General features: G+C 39.2%; 1 protein-coding gene across 1 annotated transcript in view; it reads right to left on the bottom strand.

Moving 5' to 3' along the window:
* bcar3 (BCAR3 adaptor protein, NSP family member) overlaps positions 1–24159 on the bottom strand; it is a 114035-nt gene that overhangs the window by 75043 nt on the left and 14833 nt on the right. Inside the window, exons 2-3 of the mRNA XM_088599013.1 lie at positions 11177–11319; positions 1412–1526 (exon numbers count right to left, since the gene is read on the bottom strand). Coding sequence (XP_088455139.1) covers positions 1412–1526; positions 11177–11266 — 205 coding nt within the window. The 5' untranslated portion in view covers positions 11267–11319. The remainder of the gene's footprint in view (positions 1–1411; positions 1527–11176; positions 11320–24159) is intronic.

Genomic DNA, 24159 nt, shown 5'->3' with positions numbered 1-24159 from the left:
AGGTCAGAGACCTAGACTTGTTGAGACACATATTTTTTTTAGAAGTGAAGGCCCTTTTTCTTTGCATTGATTCATGGACCTATTCTGTTAGAGACATCACTCTCTCAAAACTTGGATACTACAACATAAACACTTTGTAAAGGGGCTGGAGACAAGACAAACACTAATTTAACCCGGGCTGTAAAAACACTGGGTCTGCCTGTCAGATGGATTAGATAAAGCCTGGAAATGGAGTGAGTTTCCCAGTGCTCTTGACTGAAGTGATGTTTGGTCAGTGTTGTGTTTTTTGGAGCAAAGTGAGTAACAGCTCTTGTTGCAACATGATTTCCACACTAAACAATTACACTGAGGCTCCAGCAAAAACCTGTTCTCTCATACAAACCTTTACACAATGTTTTTCCTTATTTGGGATAATTTTGTTTTCTTCTTTTTTATAACTTAAAGATGTTACTTTTTTAAAAAAGGTATTTTTGTGTGCTGCTGTTGAAAACAAGACAAAAAAAAACATTTGGTTCTAAGTCTCTTTTCCCACAAAATACATTAGAGGGAATTGGTCAAATAAAAATAACAGTGTAAAACACTGTTTCAGTATTGCCATTGCTGCTGCTTGCCAGAGATCCTGACAAGATCCATAGCCAGGCATGCTTTTAATTAATGCCAAGTTTCACCCAACAATATTTTTGAGCAGCGATATGAGTGAGGTGAAAGTGTGCAAACCCTCTTCAGGTACTCAAGTTGGTAGGACTTCAAAGCAATGGTTCTTCTCTTTGTAGGTATAAGTATTAGTGTTTCAAAGTCTTCTTTGTACAAATTGAATAAAACCACACTGGTTTAGAACTGTAACACAGTTTGTAGACATTAGTATCATGGTTGCAACACCAGGGCAGTGTGACTCAAAGGTGACACAAACACACGAGCAGCAACAAGGGATATGCAGATCTGCGTAACTCACTTCATTAACTCTAAAAAATCCAAAAGCAACTACCCCAAAACAGAGATTCAATGTACGAAAGTTAACAAACTGGCTGAAACTTGTTTTTGCAAGCAATGCTTCTAAAGTCGGATAGAAAGTGCCTATCGGTGTGTAGTGCTACTAAATTATACTGATGTACAGCTTTTACACAAGACAGTTGTCAAGTTACTTTGATTATCAGCTCAAGACTAAACAACTTAAGGTTGACAAGTGAAGTCCGGTAGCTCAAATGAAAGTTAATGTAAATGGTAGTGATACTGTTGCAGTTAAACCATGTCCTTTAACATGCTTATACTAAGTTTTCACTTAGTGGCTGCATGGTTATGCTTTACTACACTTTCCTCTGCTTGTACCAGGTTGTATGCTAGTAAGCTCTTACAAAGGAGAGGAACTAGTTATGGTTCTGTTGGTGAGTTTGCACTGAGAGACCTGGCTTACCTCTTCTCCTCTCCATCTCTTTCAGCACCTGGATACTGGAAAGGATGTGTTCTCTATGTTTCTGGCTGCGAACTCCCATCTGTCGTATATCCAATTCCGTCAGGTGGAGAAGGTCCTGGAGAAGAGCACAGGCTGAGGGTGAGATTGGAGGCCTCATGTTGTTCCAAATCCTCACTGACATTGCACAGCACTTTCATCTCCCAAAACACAGTAGCAAACACTCAAAGTCTCCCTGATCCAGATAGGGGCTGGCTGAAACGTTTTAAAACTTGGCTCAAGAAATACAACAATATGTTCTTTTTATGTTAGAATTGTCTGAACCATAGGAAAATTATGATGACAGTACAATGTACTTTGTTGCTGTCAGTGTTCATATATACTTCACCTACAAAAGACAAAGCATTATGTAACAAAACAATCTATTATGTTATGACTGTCTGAGTATAATGTGCACTAATGGAAATAATACCACAATGGAAATGGACCCCATTGCTCAGATCTTCCTGAGCTATGCACATGGACATTGTTCATAATATTAGGAATCCAAGCCAAATAGCACTGAGTTTATGAAACAGAAGTTTTCCTGGCAAAAACAATGCCAGATCACGGGACTACGAAGAAGATGTGAAACTGGTTGAATATGCAATTCAGTCCCACACACCATAATCCCCATGACCACCTCAGCTGAAAGCCATCCTACTAGAAGAATTTGTGATGGTGGATCCTAATATTTTAGCTGGTGATTACACACACCCTGGATGGATAGCCAGTATGTGATATACACATAAACAGCACAAGCATCCCGCGATTCTTTAGGGGCACCAGTTAACCTAGCCAGAAGTTTTGGTGTGTGGGAGGAAGCCTGAGCAAACAAAGAACATTCAAGCAGACACAGAGATAACATGCATCACCACACAGAAGGTGTTTCTATTTGGAATCAGCACTAAACATCAGATAAATAGGGGTGGAGCGGTGGCTCTGTGGCTAAGGATCTGTGCCTGTGGCTGGAAGGTTGCCAGCTCAAATCCCACAACTGGCAGAGGGATCCTACTCCGGTGGGCCCCTGAGCAAGGCCCTTAACCCCAACTGCTCCAGGGGTGCTGTATGAATGGCTGTCCCTGCACTCTGACCCCAAGTTTCTCTCCCTGTCTGTGTGTCTCATGGAGACCAAGCTGGGGTCTGTGAAAAGACAAATTCCTAATGCAAGAAATTGTCTGTGGCCAATAAAGTGATCTTATCTTATAGTTTTGTACTGCATTGAATACTATTGTATTACTGTCTGAATTAACCCAAAATCATAGCGAACGCTTATGTCTGTGATTGTACATACTGTATATTCATAAAGTATATAAAAAAACAATATTTGCATTTTATACTTTATACTTACTTTGCATTGTATAACTTTAATAGTCGTTCACCATGGGTAGTCTACTTGCTTAGCCATGGGAACTGGGGTACTGCACAAATTTACTCAAAACAAACTTAAACTTGGTCAAAGACAAAATATTTTTAATCCATTGTTCCAGTGCCATTGCATATAAACCTTTTGATCTTTTGTTTTTGTTTTATGTTCTGAAAATGGGGTAATTCATTGGTAAATAGCAAGCAGCTCAGATGTTCGGCTTTGAAGAAGTAAAAAAAGAGCAACACTGTGCATACCCTTTACAACACCTCCTACCTTCCACCCAGAGACTTGACAATTCAAAATAAATGATACAAAGTAGAAGAGGTTAACACTGGTAGAAAACACTAAAAAGTCCCCTTTGATGCTCTTAAGTGAAGATCTAAAAATATTTGGCAGAAAAATCAGTGAAGCTTTTTTTAATGAAACAACAAAGTGGAAGAGAGTGTTTTTCTAAGAGCAGAAATACCACCATGGTGCATTACAGCTTTGTCTCTCTTATCTCTCCTTTCTCTACAGAGATCACAGGCAGGATCTTTCTAATCTGTGGACATTCATCCCCTTTGTCACCCCCTGTTTTGACAGCCAGGGTATAAGAAAGGGAGGCTTCAGGCAGCTGTGCTCCAGGTAAGTCATGCTGGTGGGGGTCCTTTGTTGCTCCTTTCTGGTTCCAACACTGCCTGCCACCACCTAGGCACTGGCAATGTGTGACCCTCAGAGTTGAAGTAGAAGAATTCACAGCTACCACAGTGGCCCCAGCCAGCAGGAGCTCCCAGAAAAGGCCTTCAAGGATACACAGAGACAAAAGCAGACTAAAGGCAGCAGTAACTGTCTGAACTGCTCATTTTGTCAACCGTGAATCTTCACAAAATGTTTTACATGAATGTGGCAGATTAAAACTCAATTGTAATTATTATGTGTCAAATAGCCTTCCTTTGGTTATTCTTTTGTGTTCTTGATGAAACTTGATCTATGACATACAAAGGCATCTAGATATGTGTTAGGAAAACAGAAAAGACTGAATTTGGGATCACTGGTGTAGCCTATCTGATAGATGTTAAAAATCAGTAAACAACCAAAGGCTTTAAGCCACGTTTTATGTGGACAAATCAATAACTTGAGGATACAAATCAAGATCCCACCTACAGTAGGATTCAGAATAGAGGTGCCACTACACTACTTATATCTCTAAATTTTCTGCCATTTACATTTATCATGGTCCTCTTCATATCTGTGACTACTGCCTTATCACCATTACTGCATTTCTCTCTGGAGTTCTTTGATAAAGATTTTTAAAAAATCTCTAGCTGTGGCTTCTGGTTAACTTGAAAATCCATGTACAGTGCACTGTATGTTTATGTTTATCAGTTTATGTTGTGCACTTCCAAAGCAGTCTTCACAGAATATAGTATATACAATCCCTGCTGATTACGTCAGTAAAACAGGCTTGAAAGGGATATTCTTACCCAGATTCCTGGAGTTTCAAATGACAGTCTAGAACAGGGGAGCACACTCCTGGCCCTAGAGGGACACAGTCCAGCAGGTATTTTAGGTCTCTTTAATTTATAATCCTAAGAAACCATACAGACCAGGAAAGGTTAGTGGTAATTGACCCAGATAAACCAATAATCAGTGAAATTAGGTAGTTAAGAGCTCAGGTGGAATAAAAATCTGCAGACATCACAGTCCTCTGTGGCTGGAACCTAGCACGCCCGGATTAAGAAAATGTTATCAGAGCAACACATTCCAGGCTCTGTTGTCTCTGCTTCCAGGAACACATGTAGGAGCCAAAAACAACTCCTTCAGAGATGTCCCTAAACTACCCTTGAGGTTGAGGGTGTGACCCTGCAGGAGCTAATATAATGCCATTATAAACCCTCGATTATGTTGTTGATACTGATCAGTAGCTGCAGACAGGCAGCCAGGTGTAAACAAGCACAATTCCTCCATCTCCTGAGGTCTTAAGCAAGGCAAGGAGAGAGATAAGAAAGAGTTCTGTTATTGACAACTCCCACCCTTACAAGGTGTTAATAAAACGTATCTGTATTTTTGTTATTTTCTTATAAAATCATATGGAATAGCACTTATTTGCCCCAGAATAGCTGCCCTTTTATCTTCTAAGTGCAGAGTCCCTCGGGGCAGGCTGATTGAGATGGGTGTAGGAACACTGACACAAAATAACCTGTCACAGGGAAAGTAACAGGCTGGAGTTCTGGTCACACATTTTTGCACTAAAAAATGTTCATGATCAAAAGAACTGCCCAGACTGGAATTACAGTGTATGATTCCACCAAAGAAGAAACTTGTAAGAATAAAGCTTTACTACTTTATTGATTTGTAATCACACACTACAAAGCCCAAAGCAGATCATGGGCGCTTACAAAATAAAATTCTGACCTATCCACCAATCATTAAAATTTGCATTCCAGATTCATGAAGACAACTTTTACCAGCTTCCCAGTCCTCTTGCTTCTATTTGAATTAAATGAAAACATCAAATACTGGATCTGTAATGTGCAGTTGGAATTTGAATTCAAAATGTAAACCAATTTGGGCCTATATTACTTAAACAATATAGCCGTGATCAGATTTGATCAATGTTACTGTAATCCATCTTCTGGCAGTCAGTGCTCCTGTAACCAGTGCTCTGCGCCCTAATTCCCAATTTGGAATCACCAAGACAAGAATTTCACAACTCAGTGCTCCAGCAATGACCCCTGTATCCCCACATGATGAACAAAATAGATTTGTGACTCTGACATGCCCACCAGAGCCATTTATCACCTGTCATGCTGCATGGATCACAGCACCTGACAGGAGAGTTGGTGCCAATTGGAGAAATGGCATATCACTCAGCGACATCACTGCACACCCACTGGTGCCCAGCATGTCACAGGTATCTCTATTGTGTCAAGAACTGAGAAGACCCTGGACAGCTAACACCAGCCCTACCCTGGCAGAGCCCTGACAATTGTGTCCTGAGCAGTTCTGGTCACTAGTCAGTTAGTAATAATAATAATTAATAATTGCTTACACTTATATAGTGCTTTTCTGGACACTCCACTCAAAGCACTTTACAGGTAATAGGGACTCCCCTCCACCACCACCAATGTGCCATAGTGCGCCAGAACGCTCACCACACATCAGCTATCAGTGGGGAGGAGAACATAGTAATGAAGCCAATTCATAGATGAGGATTATTAAGAGGTCATGATTGGTAAGGGCCAATGGGAAATTTGGCCAGGACGCTGGGGGTTACACCCCTACTCTTTTCGAGAAACACCCTGGGATTTTTAATGACCACAGAGTTTTATGTCAGATCCAAAGAACAGCACCTGTTTACAGTATAGTGTCCCCGTCACTATACTGGGGTATTACTGTAGGACCCACATGGACCGCAGGGTGGGTGGACCACCTGCTGGTCCCACTAACACCTCTTCCAGCAGCAACCTTAGTTTTTCCCAGGAGGTCTCCCATTCAGGTACTGACCAGGCTCACACCTGCTGAGCTTCAGTGACATGACCCAGGTTCAAACTAGCAATGCCTATAATTCAAGCAAGTGCCTTACTGGCTAAGCCACCCAGAAACCACTTTTCACAGCTCTAACACTCAACATTTCTCTAATGTGCACCTTACCGCACAATAAACCCTTTGTGAGTTGTGACCTACTTTTGTGTCTGGTGCCAGAAGCAGACTGTGATGGAGTACTCATGCTCATAGGCTCTTCATTTTTATCCATTTTCTATGGCAAGATGACAGGCTTAGGTTTCATTATGAGAAGCAGCTGTGGGGCATAAAGATAACCATTAACACTGATTCATGGCACAATCCCACCTTGTCAAAGGGAGACTATTGTCCGCCTCTTGGCTCACAAACATTTTCATTAATTAATGGATGTGTAGCTAGACTTTAATTAAATATTCTCAGAAACCAATAGTAACTATTAAGATGAGAATAGTGCTACAACACTGCCCTGGTACCATGCATTACAGACTTCTAGACATTTAAAAAGAATCCACACTTTGCTTAACAGCACAGAGTATTTTGTTTTATCCATCAACATAGAGGCATGTTATGGTAGACATAAAAGAGGAACTAGAACAAATTATAGACCAGTGGTTTGGTTAGATCCTAATGAACATGCGAGAGAGAGACAAATATTTATAAAGTATTTGGCGTGACTTGCCGTACTAAGGGAATGTCAGCCTATTCAAAGATGGACAGGCTGCCCAACTCCCTCCTCCCCCTCACTATTGATGGATTGAGCTAGGGAGTTTTCTGCAAGGGCAGGGTGTAGGCAGAGACAGAGGTGGGGGGAAGTGAGAGATACAGGAAAATGAAGTCCTGGGTCAGAGACTTTTACACAATACATAGGTGAGTGGAAGGGTGCGAGATTAGGATCTAACCCTCCACACAAATTTCTATTTCTATTATACCTAATTTTATAATTCCATTAATGTGATGTGCAGTAACTGGCAAGCAAGTTCATGTGCTTCGTACTACTGCTGAGTTGATTAGCATGCAAAGTAGGCTGGGAGTGTCTTTAATAAAGTTTAGAATTGAGTCATTTGCATTATAGAAAACAACAAGACAAGAGGTTTTAACCCAGCCCCACTGCAGCAAAACTGTCCTTTTTTTGATAAACATTACAGAAATGGACACAGATAGGGTGATGCAGTGATTTTCAAAGATGAGGAATATGTTTAAAAGTTAACCAGTCAAGGTTGTGGACACCCATTGAGAGTCACTGCTTATCACTTAGGGTAACAAGTAAGGTTCTGTTATTGGGATCTTCCAATAAGTGCACCTGGTGCAAAGTGATTGCAAGAGGAGAAAGCAGGAGTCAGGAGGGAGACAGGTGGCGTTTTCATATTTCCCTCACTGATCTGGTAATGCAGTTCATGTTACAGCAGCACATTCCTCAGAGATTAAAATGCACCAAGAACCTACAAATTAGCCAGGAATCTCTTACACCTTCTCCTTGATTGTTTCGGACAGATTTTACTAATGCAGGTACAGAATATAGTTTTGTCTTAAGAAGAACAATTCCTTTTTTAATATTGCAACTGTCACGATCGTCATCCCTCCTCTAAAGGGCGCTCCGATCCTTTCAGATTTTAGTTGATTATGTGCACCTGCCCCCTGTTTTGTCTCATTATTTAAGCCTGGCGCTCTCGCCATTCCTGGCTCAGCATTGGAAGAAGGATGCCACAAGGCTTGCCTATTCTCCGGGCTCGCAGGTAGCCCGAGGGCAGGCCTTATTCCTGGTGTCCTGACTGTCTGATTCCGGGGCTCAGAGCGCTTGGCCTCATTATTCTGTTTTAACTCCTTGTTCCTGTTCTGGATCCTGTTCCGGATTTTAACTTTGTCTGTCTCGGATGGATCCCGCGGTTCCTGGACTCTGGACTGCGCCCCGGTTTCCCATTTTGCAATGTCTGGATTGTTTGCCTTTGCCACGCCCCCCGAGCACCAGATCACCGCTGTCATGCCCCCTGTCTGTCAACCCGTCCTAATCCCACTGTACCTTCCCCTGATGTCCTTCTCCATTTACTTCCGGATTATACCGTCTGCATAGGGTCCTGAACTACTCTTCACGGGAGCCTGGACCGACTCCCATTACAGCAACATACTCACAAATGCTAAATTGTTCTTTTTTTTGTATTCCACATCTTGCTGCAGCCCTTCATATTCATGCTTCAAAGGCTTTCGTGTAAAAACAGGCAAGGTACACATCTTGGAAATGGAATAGCCTCACCAAGCAGGCACATGCGAACTTGGTCTCTGATATGCATGAGGTAATCATGGTGGGTAGTCTTGTCTGAGACTGGTATGTGATTAGACTAAAGTCAACAAGGGTACTGCCACCCCAGGGTTCTTTCAGAGCTATTAGAGAAACAGCAGGCTGAAGCAAAGGTTCTTGCTTTGTGTGGTTGACCACAGACAAAATATTTATCATGCTACAATAACATACGCTATGAACGAGAGTGAAAAGCAAGTGAAAGCAGTGTCAAAGCCTAGAGCTGATTCTCCATAATCAGATGCAGGACCCTACATCTTAGAATAGTGTCACTTTGTTCAGAAGACAGTCATCATCATATACTCTGGAAAGCTGAACATGTTCAAAAATGATTGCTAGTGAGAAATTGGTGATGCTCTGTAAAAGAGTGCTTCCTACAGGTCTTTGCAACCCCAGAGGTTTCTGGTGTTCTGCTCCAGCTGAGATTGTTTAATTGAACCCTAGACTTAACTAATAATTTCCTAATTAAACATATATTAATTATAATCACATTATGAGTTCAATTAAGGGTTTATTTTGACAAGTGGTGGAATAAGAAACAGCCAACCCTAGGACCACCAGGACCAGAATTTGGAAGCGGTGTTGTAAGACCTGGAGCTCGTCAGGACCAGAGCAGCAGTGGTGTTAACAAGAAATGTTGCTTTATATATAAATTCAAATATAATTTGTATTTATAATTCAAAATATTTGTATTTATATGTCATTCAAGCTTGGCAGCAAGAACAATGTGGCATATGACAGCAAATTCATGAAGCTTAGGCATAAGTAATTATACAGTATATGTTATATAGATCTCATTGAATTCCAGAGTAACTTTATCACAAACACTGGCAGAAGAATCCCAAACAGCTCATATTATCATATTATGTTGAATTAATGAAGCAGTGCTAATTTTAAATGGTTTAAAGCTGCTGCAACATTTATTTAGCATACTTTGAGTAGACCTGTGGTTCTCCATAAAAGAGAAACCTATGATTTTCATGAAATAGTCATCCTGCAAAGGCACATTTACCCTAGCATCCCATCAACGCCTGCTATTTGTAATTTTTTAGGATTGCATTAATGTGTGAAAGAATGGAAAGATGATTGTTTTGTGCCTGTTTCAGCTCGCAATGCTGTTTACCTCCCCACAACTGCTGTGGGTTATTAGCAAAATCTCATAATGTGACAGTTTTGTCACCCTCTTCTTCATCTGCTTGGATATGTTGATAGGCAGCACTAAATCAAAATACTACAACATGGTGATATTGAAGAGTCAAAAATGTAATTCATATCACCAAAATTATCAAAAGGTTTTGAGGGGGGATTTGGGTTTCCCCCAGTGAGAGCTAAAATTCTCATAACCAGCAAGGTGCTTGCTAACCGATGTTCTGTTTTGGAAGTGAAGCTTCTAAGAGTTTAACATTAAACCTGCTGCATTTCAGACTGTGAAGAGCTGAATGGAAACCTGCAGGACTGTGGCCCTCTAGGACAGGGTTTGAGGTCTAGGAACACCTGCTTTATGATTCATCCCTCTGTTGTTTCTGTACTTTGAATTGTGGTGCTTTTTCACTTATGGAAAACTCCAGTTTAACAACCTGTGATTCATCTCTGTGTTTCTGCACAGGAAATTGTTTCACGTACTTTATTATGCTGAGTTACTGCTGTGACTCTTTTCCTTTGGTTTATTCCCCCTCTGGATAATCTATTCAGGCACTGTTGTTTTTTAACTGTTAATTTATTATTTTCAACAGAAGTCAGATAAAGGCATCAGCTAAATAATTTCATTGCAATGATGAGAATAACTTACCAGCTCAACTTACACCCATATTATCACTCAGAGAAACTTTGGGATGGCTTTTTGGAAAGTGCAACAAACTTACAGAAAATGTGTTGGTCTTTGAGGCCCTTGGGACAAGGGCAGGGTAAATGTTTCATTAGCCCCTTGTCTTGAGAACCTCAGTTAATTTGGCCATTAATTCTGATACAGACAGTTGGAGAAGGTGGAAGGGAGGGGAGATGTTGTGCAGAGAGGAGCCAAGGTTCCTGGGAATTTAAAACGAATTGTGCCTCATAAAATTTAAAATTACGCCACCATAAAAGTAATGCTCCAGACCATCTAAACATTAATAATTGTAAATGTAACCGTGGGGTCAGATCGAATAGCTTTTGAATTCTCTGGAATTGCTGTTCCAGGCAATTTGACAGTATTCAGAGTAACATGCTTAAATCCTAATGATCATTTTCCCTTGATATCCAGTTTGAAACGGGGGCTGTTGCCAGCTGTTCTTCTATCCTCAAACTTTTTAATTTAATTTTAGGATCTGATCAAGTTTTTTCTGTTTTTTTTTCTAGACAACATTATCTGCTTCTTCCCATTATTTGAGAATATCATGTTTCTGACAAAGATCAAATTTTTATTTCAGTCATCAGCAGAGATCCTAAAAAATACTTTGGGCATGAATGAAGAAGGATTCTTTTAGCTTTAGAATAAAAAAACAGAGTTTTTAAAATTTTCTTCCTGGTTTTATGTGTGCTCAGGCCCAGACCTTTCTGTGTCTGTAACTCAGCCTGGTGTGAGTCATACCTCCACGCCATCGTACTCGTCTTCAAACAACTTGCAGTATTCAGCCAGGCCCAGCTGCTTCAGCCATCTGGAGATTGGCAGGTGTTTCATGACGTGGGTCACTGCTTTCTCCCTGTACCGTTCTTTCACTCCTTCAGCGTCACCTGCAGAAACAAGATGGCACCGCTGGTTATCCACTCAGGCTGCAAGTTTTATTGGTGAACATCTAAAAAATGTAACATCAGTAAGGTTATCACTTAAGCTCATTTTAGTTTTTTTTTCTTTGGTAGAAAATATTTTTTAGCACCCCTCCCTCTGACCCAGAATCACCAGTACAACATTTTCTCCCTGGCTCATACCCTCATAAGTGAGGCAGGATGTGACAGCGCTGATCTCCAACCAACAACTGTCAATTCTTCAGCCAGGCGTGTTTCAGCCAAACTATTAAGTACTTCATCCATTTCATATTTCTTGGCTCATTTAGAACACATTTCAACTGAACGACTGAAACCACTGCGATGCCAAAATACCTTAAAAGTGTCATACAGTAATGTTATTTTGTATCAAACATACTGACAACTACTGATAAATTAAACAGAAATAAAATGAAGCTACGAATTGGTTTAGCCAGGTGAAGCCTTGTGTTATAGCATTAGCTGAGTCTGGTACTACAATTAGCATTGGATTAAGATTAAGATTTTTGAGGGGTGTTTCACCTACCCACCCAGAAAGTTTTCAGTCCTTGTGGGAAAGTTATTATTTCCACTTTGTTTTGTGTCTCTCACAAAATTGGTTCTACTGTATTTTGGCAAATCTGCCCAAAATACCCAGGGGTCAAAACCCAGACAGGTGGCAAAGTGTATCCCTAGCTTTCTGAACCAAACTGACTCCTTTAACTTGTCTGGTGGCCAGCGAGCTCATAGTGTTTTCAGTAAGAGCCTTAACACTTCTCCAGAAGAAGCCAACACATTGAGAGTTACAGTGGCTAAAAGAATGAATAATGAGATTTATCTTTGCAAAGCGTGGTGGTATTTTTATGCTGTTTTGCTTTCAGATGCAGGTGAGTACATTAAATTGTTATTAGAAATGCTGTACATTATTTCTGAGAGTACAGCAGGACTCAGAGGACATGGTAAGTTACCACCAATATCAACATTAACAGTACTTGAGTCAGACAGAATGTACTTTCAGGTTCAGAGAATTGTCAAGGAAATTTAACATCCTGTGCCAGCCTATAATTGTAGATTATAAAGTGTAAACGTGTTCCAGCCCTGCTAAAGAATAATTTATAGCATGGATACAGTTTTACAGCGTGACATACAAATCATGAAGCCGTCACAGAACACTCTGTTTCATAGTTACAATAAATTCTGAAGCTGTCACATACATATGTCTTGACATGTTGACGTTTGTCTTTTAATCTTCACCGATTTAAAATAGACACCTACTGTTCTAATTTGTACTGGAAGACCAACAAAGGAAAACTTACAAAAATATTTTTTTTCTTTTAAATTATTTTAATTGATGCTTTCGGAACTCCTGACCAATTAATCAGAAGACCTGGAGGGTTTGTTTTGGTGTGTTGTATTATAAGAGCAATAAAGAAAACAAAAGGAATATTGACAGACAGAACTTGGCTCTCACATCCTCATAGGCTATGCATTCCCTGGAAAGGGCCCTTCACAGCAATCCACCTGCTTCCACTCAATTCCCTCCTGTTCCCGCTCACTAGGAAGAGCACTGATAAGAGTTTAGGCTCGGAACTCAGATTCCGGGTCAAATTAAAAAGGCTGAATGTAGGAAAAAGCTGATAAGAAACTAATACCTACTGTATAGTTTGTATCAATAAATCATTTAATTAAATCTGTGCGATAGGATAAAATGTCTGTTTTTGTTCATTTTTCTCATCTGTAGCTTCTATTGCAAACTTACAGCCTGTTACCTCTTGCACTGTGAGACAGTGACTTCAATTAATTCATTTTCTATGTTCTTCCAAGTATGCCTTCTTGCAATGAAACTTGAGAGACACTGCTGTCTAGATTTTTCCAACACCCTAAAGCATGTCACCATTGCCAGCACTACAGAAAACTGCTGGTTTAAAGGGTAAGCATGACATTAGAGTTTATTTTTGGATACCACACATCATCTTCACAGAGAATTGGTGCAGTGATGATTTCACTGTAGCATTTCTACCGCCCTGAGGCTTTTGAAAAAGACAGCAAGCCCTTCCAAATTTAGTTCGGGCACTGTTCAGTTTGCAGGGCCAGAGGTGCAGCTCACTAACGTGATCCAATAAGGCTGGGCTATGTGGGTGAGAAGTTTGTGTGCTGTTACTCTTCCACACTTCATGCTTTCATTCCCGAGCCGGGCCTCATTAAGCTGTCTCTCAGGTTTTACTAAGGCTAACACCTGCCAAAGTGCCTACAGAAAGCTTCTGTTCCCCCTAGCTGTTAACCCGTAATGCCTTTCCAAACAATGACCCATAAAAGGGACACCAGAGGTGTAATACTCCACAGGGCTGTAAAATAATCTGGTAACATGGTGGCAATAAACCCCCCTCCCAACCCTCCCAACCCTCCCAGATATCTCCCCTCAGCAGGGCCAGCTGTGTTTGTGGTTTGGAAAAGTGCTCCCAGAGTACTGCACTCAGGAGAGCAAAATACAAATTTCATTCCTACAGGGCTACAAAAACTCATGTAAGAGACACCTCTTTTCACATCCCCTTGCTTTTCTTTTTTTCAGGTGACGTCCACTTGAAAGTAGAAGGCAGAACACCCGGCCGATTGCTGACACAAGATGTGATTGACATCAGTGTGAAAGCAAGGCAGGGTAACATTTGCTTAATGTTTACTAAGGGGCATGCAGAAGGAAACAGTACCACCTAAAAATAAATGTGTCAGAAATGATACCACACACATTTGAATTTACAATATCTCATAAGGTATATGGTATCTCATAAGGTATAACCATAAGGTTGGTGGTACATGATGTTCTCTTAACAAAACATGAGTCTGAGAGACTTTCTCATTTCTGTAACTAAAGATTCAACAAGTAAAGACACAGTTCTAATAAATGAAATAAGGTAAGCCTAAATGCCAAACAAATGAAAACACAGAGGAAATGTTTAGCCACAGACTTTTTGTGAAGAAAAGGAAGGAAGAAAACACAAAATTGGTTCTTTTCTTGTGCTGTATCTTGTTCTTCATATACTCCCTCACATTCTAGCTTAACACTGTAATTTAAGAATCTCACTAGCATTAAGAAAGTAGTAATCCAACATCTCAAAGAATTTGTATCTTAGGAGTCTCCAGCTGTGGCTTTAAAATGACTCTATCACACAATGCCCACAAATCAGCACCTACAGTAAATGATTTTTGCACAGATTTGAAAAAATCAAGAATATTTGCACAATGTTTTACAGCCTGGGGGAGGACACTGTACAAAGACAAAGTGCCCCTCAAAACATTTAAAATATTTTGCTCTATTTTACATTTACATATTTTACATTGCTTATTTGTTTACTTAAAAATGAGCAAAAAACTGAATGCATCTTAGAATGAATTCTATAATTCAAGAGTTTTGTGATTTCTTCAGATCCATCAAAAGCTGGTTTTCTTAGGCTTTGTGTCAAAGGAAATCTCTGTGCTTCTGAAGGCAACTGATTTGCCTTCACAGGATTCAGTCCAGTAAAGATCTGCAGGGCCCGTGTCCTGCTCTCTCCTAGTTGAATTCAATTAAGATCATTTACAGGTGTGTTGATGTAGCCTTGGAGAATACTGAACTCAAGTCTAAGAGCAGAACTTATAAAACTGTGTAATAAACTCTTAAATTCCCTTCATCTTCAAAAAACAATTTCTTATCAAGTAATAACATATATTTTAATGCTTTAAGATTTTCTTTAAACTCAGCAATAAACCTTAAATGATTTATGTTACTTTCTGCAGTGCAGCACTCAGCAATGGCTTTGGTGTGATATACAGTGCTACATGGGTCTGTGCTAGGACCACTGCTCTTTTTGACAGTAGTTAGTAAAATAATCAATCATTCCGGTGATACAACATTAAGAGCATTAGCAAACAGGAGGATGGCATCAACTCCTCTCATTTGTAACTTATTCTTATTCTTTTTCTCTCTGTATAAAGACAGGTTTACCAGTGGACATTCTTCTCATTTTTACCAACTAGAAATAACACTGTGATGCCAAACTTCAAGCTAGTATTTTTAAGATTTAAGATAAAAAAATCCTTTCCTTTACTCCATTTTAAACACTTGTACACACACTTCATACATTGTTGAAACAGAACACAGATTGCATTTAAAGTCTACTTTTGAAAGCTTTTCATATTGCCTGCAACATTACACTAGTCACAACATAATGCCATCTGTTTATTAAGCAAATGTAGAACATGTCTGACTCAAAGAGCAATAAACAGATTACATTCAAGGCCAAATCTCCTGATTAAGGGTAGTTTAAACTCCTCTCCTTGTCTCCTGGTTATGTACAGTGTTGATTGCTATAGTTTGTTTGGTTTATTAAGTATGCTGTTCAGGAAAAACATTTTTTATTTCTTTATATTTTTATATTTGCTGTAACAGGTATTACTATTCTTTTTTCTTTTAGGCCCCCCAAAATGATGGCTTATTTCTTAAAGAAATAACACAGCCAATTTGTTTTCTGTTGATAGCTGGATGTTTGTTCTGATACGGAGACAAACACTTGCGAATCATGCCTTACAAGATCATTGCACAAGCCAATACAGGTTCATGCTTATATTTTAAATAGCAGAAGAATGAGATTTGCTGATCTTTTTGGTTAAATATAATCTGGACCCTCATATGCTTTGACAGTTCCATGTAAGTTAAAGAATATTTTTTAACTTCCTGCTAACAACGGAGCCATATTGTCATGTGTCCTCCTTTTCTGATCAACAGCTGAATGAATAGGTTTCTCATGTAGTTTGTGGGTTCAGATACTAGTAGTGGACAAATCAATTACAGTGCTGTGGTAAAAGAGGAAACTGAAGACATTAAGGTTCTGTCTGGACATAAAGCACCTAATCAGTAAAACCAGTAAAACAGACTATATATACGATAGGAGATCAAGCAGGTAGGTGCATCAGCATGTGTAGGCTGCAAAGGAACAAGTAAAGGTTTATTTCATGCTGAATAGAGAAGAAAAGAAACAACATTTCAACTGTTGGGCCTTCTTCACAGCCGAAATGTTGTGTTAATTTTCTTATCTTTTCAGCATGAAATAAAAATTTACTTGTTCCTATATATACAGTACTACATACTGTATGTATAATAATTAACTTTGTCAACAGTTGACCTAATTGTCATTTTATCTATGGTGATATTACTTGGTTAGCAACCTAAATACTAAATATATCAATTGTTAGTAATGTTTAAAATTGCTTTCACAGTATCACAGTAGTTTAAGTAATTTACCTCAGTAAATATCAATAATATAAATTCTTCTTTAAATACCCTTCACACCAATGACTACGTTAGTCACAAAGTCTCACATTGAGGGAAAAAATCATCAAGAGGGAAATTGCTCATAGGCTTGACTGAGAGTTTTTAACAACTTAATCGCAAAGATTACTCATCAGTCAGACTGAGATCACTTCTAAAACATCTAAGAATGTTCAGATCATAAATACATAAATACTTCTTGGATTATGAAGGAAACATCTTCTAAACACTGCAACAGGATGACTTGTGCTGTCTTTCATGTTTGATTTTGATCTGTAATAGTTTTGCCTATCACAGATCCTGAGTACACTGTGCCCATTCGTTTCTTAAACTGAACTTTTACTTACTTAGGCTAATTTAATTTGATTGTGATAGATCTAATTAATCATTTTTAATTGTTTTCAGTTATTATTCATTAAATATTTTAAGTTATAATAAGTAGCTAGAAATCATAATCAATCATTTATAGAAATGTTCTGGTGCGTAACATTGGGTTGGTGGGTTGCACTGCTGCCTCACAACTCTTGGGCCCCAGGTTTCATTCTGGACTGGAACACCTTCTCTGTGGACTTCACATGTTGTCCACCTGTTTGCATGGGTATTTCCCAGTGCTCGGGTTCTCTCAGAAAACCTGCTGCCAAAGTTAACTAGTGTTTGAACATTAATCTTGATCATTATGTGTTTGTGGGAGCCGAGTGATGGGCTGGGTTCCTGTCCTGTGATTTTGTGATTCCCGGGATACCCTCAGAGTTCCCTGGTTAAAACTTATCAGGAACGAGAAGTCTTCTGAAAATGTGTCAGAAACAGGGCTGTTGGAGAAATAAACCCTGTTGTATCCCTAGCGCCTCTAAGCTAGTGGCCTGAAAAGACAACATCCAGTATGTTTTAGAAATCAGTAAGTTTCAAATCATCCAGTTTTGATATAGGCCAGTGAATCAATTGAACAAAAATCAGCCTGAACACTTTATAATCTTCTGGACCAAGAGGACCAAGCGGGCATCTCTTAACGTCACAGAGAACTTGTTTTCTTGTCTTAACCAAAAACATATATTTATTCCAAAACTTTGGAAACTGCTGATTTAAGAGCGTCCTGTAATATAAAAGATTAAACCTTGTGGATTCCGACCTTCCTAGATCAGTGCTGGCAACCCCAGCCCCTAGCAAAATCTGAATTTTAATTTCAGGACCAGGCTGTGCTTTCATCATTGCAGACAGATACCAGGACCTGGCTGATTCTGTTTGACTTGAGGATAACAAGTCCTCATCTGTACTTACATGAGCATGTATTGTACCTGCCAGAGTGCTGTTACTTACTGAAGTACAGCCCCTCATTAAAGTGTGGATTTGTATTACCCATACTACCGGCTTTTGGCCGCTGTACTTCATTGACAGATAAACCTCTTTGTAGCAGAGATAAAACTCGCCCACACAAAGGAAACTAAATCCTACCCTCCTTAATGGTATCCTGTTTGGGTCACTGCAACACGCTGCTTCCTGCTTGTAAGATGTGGTTCTAACTTCTAAACATCCAAGCCTTGGTAACAGCAGCCACAAAGAATGCAAGGGAAGGCAAAAAAAAGCTTTGTCCCTTTCTGGCAGTAAACCATTTAAATTTTCAGAAATGGACCTGCTGTGATGCCACAGAAATACATATCAGCTACAACAAAATTCCTAAATTGCTTTCCCAAGCTGGAAAACCATGCCATGCCCACACAGTGCGGAAGCAAAAAATAAGGCGTTTTTAACCTCCAGCCCCAACCCCAGCTGTTTCTGTTTAGTAATCTTCCTGTTTTATGAAGTGCTGGCCTTCAGAGATCTGCGCTGCCGTGCTGGTGTTGCCTGTTTGCTCTCTTAATGAAGTGTGTGAAAACCGCCTTCTTGTGACATCCAGTGTTCCTGCCAGCCCAAACTCAAGCATAATGAGCTATGCCATTTAAAATTAGGTTTTATATATGCAGTAAGAGACCTCCCTTGAACCTAATACCTTTCATACTTGAGAGCTGGGAGTCTTTGGTCTTCCTACAATAGACCTACAGCCACATCATGCCACACACAGAGGGAAGTCTACACACAACAACCCATGTAGAGCTCCTGTAACTTTATGTCAGTTCTATTTGATCTCTAATATGTTGTTTCCTAGAGCCATGCAACTCCTAATCATACAGTCACAAACAAGAAGAATAAAGGAAAGTGCAAAAAACGCAGGTCAGTGTATGTGAAGGCAAAAAGCAGGAGAAGAGGCCCCAGTGTGTTCTAAATATTTTTGATTTATTTGATTACAATTGGACAATTGATTATTAGTCTATAATTAGACTACAAGGTGGCATGGTGGCACAGTGTTTAGCTGCCTCACAGAGCTGGAACTCCAGGTTCAATTCTTAACCCAGGGTGGTATCTGCATGGAGTTTGTATGTTCTCTGTTTTCGCATGGTTTTTCCCCAGGTACTCTGGTTTCCTCCCACAAGTCAGTGACATACTGGTTGGTTAATTGGCCCTGGTGTGAGGTGTGCATGTCTGTGTTTGTGTCTGCGTGTGCCCTATGATGGACTGGGACTCTTCAGCATGTACAGCCCATCTTGTACCCATTACTCGCTGAAATGTGCTCTGGCTGCCCTTCAATCCTGAATTTGATGAAGTGGCTTGGAATATGGCTGGATGATTTAGACTACTTGCAACACTACCACCAGTATTTATGAGCCTAGCTGAATACACTGTGTACTTTGAGGAATGTATCCTTTGTAAGGAATATCATATAAAATAAATATTTTAGGTATGTTGATTTATAATCCTCTAAATGGGGAAGAAATGTATAATTTTATAGACACAAATGAATAATTGTCCTTGGGTCCATAGTGCCAGTCACCCAACTTAAATATCCTGAGTCTACAGTCAATAAGACCTTAACAATTTAAAGGGGTGAAATGGAGAGGTGGTTGGATATTCATTCTGCCTCGCTTCTTTGATTGTTACTATCCAGTTACTCTCAAAATCCTATCCAGCTACTTCTTGCAGGGTTCCTGAATGTCACCTATTTTCAGTCTTAAATGTAATTTTTAACCCTTTTCACATTTCTGTACCTACTGTAGCTTGAAGTATTTCCTCGGCTTGAATTTATTAACACCTTTGAGTATTTCCCAAAACGTAAATCAAAACCTCCTTTCATTTTTCTCCACTTGATATTCCATTAGTTCTCCTGTGTACTACATTCCTCTGAGGCCAGGAACTAACCTGGTTGCTCCTCTTTAAACTCTCTGCTGTACTGAGGAAAGCTAATGCAATTTACCATTCATGTATTGGTCAGATTCAGTACAGGCTCCTAATCTAAATTACAACACATCTCCCTGTCCATCCAATTGTAAGAAGTAACTACAGTAGGTTATCTCCAGTGTGCTAAACAGTCGGTACGTATCTTCTTCATATGTGTGTTAAATTTGCAGTGGAGACAGGAGAAGTACACTGCCTTTATAGAGGGACAAACAAAATAAAATATTGTAGCCTTGTAGTTTTCCTACATCTTTTAATTTTGAGAGAAAATTTCTGTCTTGCTTTTAAATTTGACTTAAGATTATAAAAATTGACTCTGGTCTGTATAATCGTTTACATAACCTTCATGCTGTGCCATCATTTCGTTTTATCAGACTATGCTGTTGTCCTTGTATTTTTTATCTCAGTTTTATCTCCCATTTATTTTTAGTTATACTTAGTATTTTATACATATTAAGAATTTGAAGCAAGAGAATGGATGCTAGGTTACACTTGATCTGAAAATATCCTCCATGTGTTTCTCAAAGAGAAAGTCAGGCTATCAGTCTCAAGCACATGGCTTGATAGCTGAAGTTAAGGTAAATCACTTTGTTAAATAGCTAGAATCTATTACAATAATTTTGTGACCTTTCAAACTATTCTTATTTAGAATTGCTATAGCAAAGGGGTTGAATAAACATGGAAGAGAAGAGGAAATGGAAAGACTCATATTAACATTTGAAGAAATATCAAGGTAAAAATTCAAATTTGGGGTTGCATGATTTCCAAAAATGCATTTCATTTCTCTCAGTCCCAAAAATAAATGACATTTTACAGTACAATGATGAGCTCTTGAGATATTAGAAAAGGCCATGTACAGAAGGTGAACAAAACCATGCAAGAGCCATGTTCCTTGTACTAGTGAAATATCCGTACCTTCAGTGCCCGTATACAAAGCAATAACAGGACTATCAGTATTTCCCCCTTGAGAACACTTTTCCATTAAAATCTGGAAACTACTTCTCCTAAGTGCAATCTAAAAAAACACATAAGAAAGCACATTCAAAAGATAAAATGTCTGGTTTGCTTTGCAGTGTGGATACAAGAGATTTTAACCCTGTGAAACACGTATTTCTTCCTTCTGTATCATTTGTTATTCTCTCAGCTAGTAAAATTTAACTATCATACAAAATGCCAGTCCTAGGTAAAATGCTGCAATATGTAATAATGTCTTTCTCTTGTGGTGCAATGGCAGCGTGAGTGACTGTTCTCTGCCGAGTGATGATAGGATTTATACCTTTAATGTCATAACAGGATCATTGGCTACCATCTTACTGCAGTATCTTCTGATGTCTGTGGAAAACTCCTCTAGGGGATTATTACGTTAACTGTGGCAATTAAATTAAATTGTCAAATGCCAAGTTCAGGTTGCAAAAGATTTGAGCTACAAGGCTCTCATCTGAAGCCCATAAAAACTAACAGGCTGAAAAAACTAAGATCAGCTTCTTCAGAGTTTGGTCATTCAATGTAGAAGGAAAGCATTAACAAAACACACGGCACTATCATTCAGTGCACCACGTAGTTTGAGTTAACGGCTGTGTTTTCCTGTTTTCTTTTACAAATATGACTGCACAGTTTTTTCTCCTATACTTCTGTTGAGCTTGTTTTCCTTAAGGTTAAGAAACAAAAACCTTAATGTTTTGGTTATGTGTGTGTCACGAAAACAGAATGTGATGGAATTTCCAAATGTGTGCATGATTTTGAGCTTTTGAGCTTCAGCTTTAAATCATAAGCTTAAACTAGGCTGACTCATAACCACAAAAATAATCAAATAATCACAATCATAATCATACACATTAAAGGCTTGCTGTTGAAAAGCAATGTCTGGGCAGCAGTTTGAACTGTTCAGTGGTTTGACCATTTAAATAACTAGGAATATATGGAAACTAGATGTGTAAGAGTTTAAATACTATCAACAGACAGATTGATTGTTGCACTTCAATTTTTAACAAATAAGTGCTGTAGATAGAGCTGAACGTCTGAGAAACAAAAGTATTATCCATTCATAAGAGAATATTTTTGAGGTGACCAGAGTGAAGGTCGCTAGGTAAACAATCAAATTACAAGACAGATGCACAAAGAGATTAAAAGCATTCAGGAAACTGCCTTAAACTGCCTCATTAAACACCACTTTTCTGGGTGTATCCCCACCTATCTTATGAGCGACAACAATTCTTATTGTTCAGTCTGAAACAGGCATTAGATTTAAGGTTGCAGCTGACAAATGGTAACCTTAGTAAGTGCTTTGCAAAAGTATTCAGACTCTTCCTTTGTGACCAATTTTGTGCAATTACAAACTGATGCACATTTTTTAAAACTTACTGTGTAATTAAGTGCATAATACCTCACATAAACATCAGGAAAATCTAATTAAAAAAATTAAATATGTAGATTGCATAGGTATTCAGTGCCATGCATTTATAATCACAGGAGCCTGTTATGCTCACTGTTACTCTCTCTACATATCCTTCAGCTTATGCCACATGTCAAATATGTGAATCCATCTTTTCAATTATGGGCTTCTGAAACACCACAAATGTTTATCTGCCCCATGTAAAAACGCCCTTTTTCATTCAAAGTTTACAGTTGTCCTCAGTGGACTTGAAAACCATGCTTTTTATTTGTGATAAAAAATGAATGGATCCAGATACAGCTCCTGAATAGTTCAACCAATAAAGGTATTGTTTCTGAAGGCAGATTGGGCCTTCCTGTCTTATCTGGTCTGTCGTTTGCCAGCTGCAAGCAGCAGGCATCACGACTGTTGTGTAGGCTTTGGTAAGGCTGGGTACCTTTGGCTTGCTGGGGCATAAGGACATGAATGTGTGAACCTCAAGGCAAAAGCACTCCTCCATGCACTTGTGGGCAGCAGTGACCTTGCAGTGTGAATAAGCCACAGACAGGACATTTAAATGAAGGTCTGACAAGGTCCTCCTCACCTCTCCTGCTGGCGTAAGAGTAATTCTTAATAAACAGCAACTGTGAAAAGAAGTAGGGGGTAGCAGAAGAAAAACAATTGGGTTCTGCCAAGAGAACAATGAATAATAAAAACACAGACTCCTATTTAGTCTGTCTGTAACATCCTACCTGTATCACTCTGAATGCCACTTTGCAGGTCATAATAGAATACCTCGCTAGCCAACATCAAAGCTCCCCAATGACAGATGACAGAGCCTAGACGTGCTGCAGAGAGACAGCAGGTGCAGCATTCATTCCCTAACACTGACACTCCACGATTGTTATCCAGAGCACGAGTCACCTTCATCCTACCATGAAATAAGGGAACATTTCTCCTCTTGAGAAGTTATTGAAAGCACTGTGAATGGTTTTGCATAGCTCCCGTAAACAAGGGATAAAGTGTCTCATTCTTCCCTAAAAAAAAGCAGCCCGTGTAACAGTTCATTCTATTCAACTGCCTACTGTATAATACATACCAATAACCAGTCTTGTGCCCCATCTCCATGTTCGTTCTCATCAAAACACCCCTATTTAAGCACAGTAACATGTTTTTTCGATACTGGGCCCAGACTTTGACGTCATTTTCACTACCCACACTAGAGAATTTGGGACCAGTTTTTGTGTCTACTGCTTTAATGACTGACAGTTTAAATCCAATTAACATGCAAACTAAGATAGGCAGCAATGTTAAGTATCCACGTCACTGGACAGAACATTTTTATTTTATTGTGTTTGCATATTGTCAATAAATTGCCTTCCTTTGCCTTTAAACATCACTAGAAAACCACAGAGCTTGCTTCCTCACTCTCACCATCAAGTACCAGTAGCAATAAAGATTTCAGCTAAACTGAGGTTTCAAAAGTTTTATGCTAGATAGCGTATAGGACCTGCTGATGTACTTTTTGGCTCCCCCTGTCTGTAATAAGTTAATTCACATGGTACCTTCACTGCTTCATGTCTGGGTAGATCAGTCTCCAGCAAGCTCCATATAAGATCATAAGAGAAGAATAACACAATAACATTGATCAATAAGTGTAGTGTTATTTGCAATATTTGTTAAGCAAATTAAAGTGGACAAGATTGTCTTTCAATCAAGATGGCCAAACAGGCACTGAGGGATAATGGGATTTTTCTGCAGAAATGCAACATGTTCTTTCTACTTATATACTGTTGATTTTGTTCCTGCATATAAAAAATTTTAAAATGTTTTTGACATGAAATCATAACCTTCTTTGTCATGTTCCTAGAAAAAGTTAATGTGTGTTAATGAA

This window comes from Lepisosteus platostomus, chromosome 11, assembly GCF_059453375.1.
Source record: "Lepisosteus platostomus isolate fLepPlt1 chromosome 11, fLepPlt1.hap1, whole genome shotgun sequence".
In the NCBI taxonomy this organism is placed as follows: Eukaryota; Metazoa; Chordata; class Actinopteri; order Semionotiformes; family Lepisosteidae; genus Lepisosteus; species Lepisosteus platostomus.
Note: the sequence above shows the minus strand (reverse complement) of the source record. Positions and strands in the feature narration are given on the sequence as shown.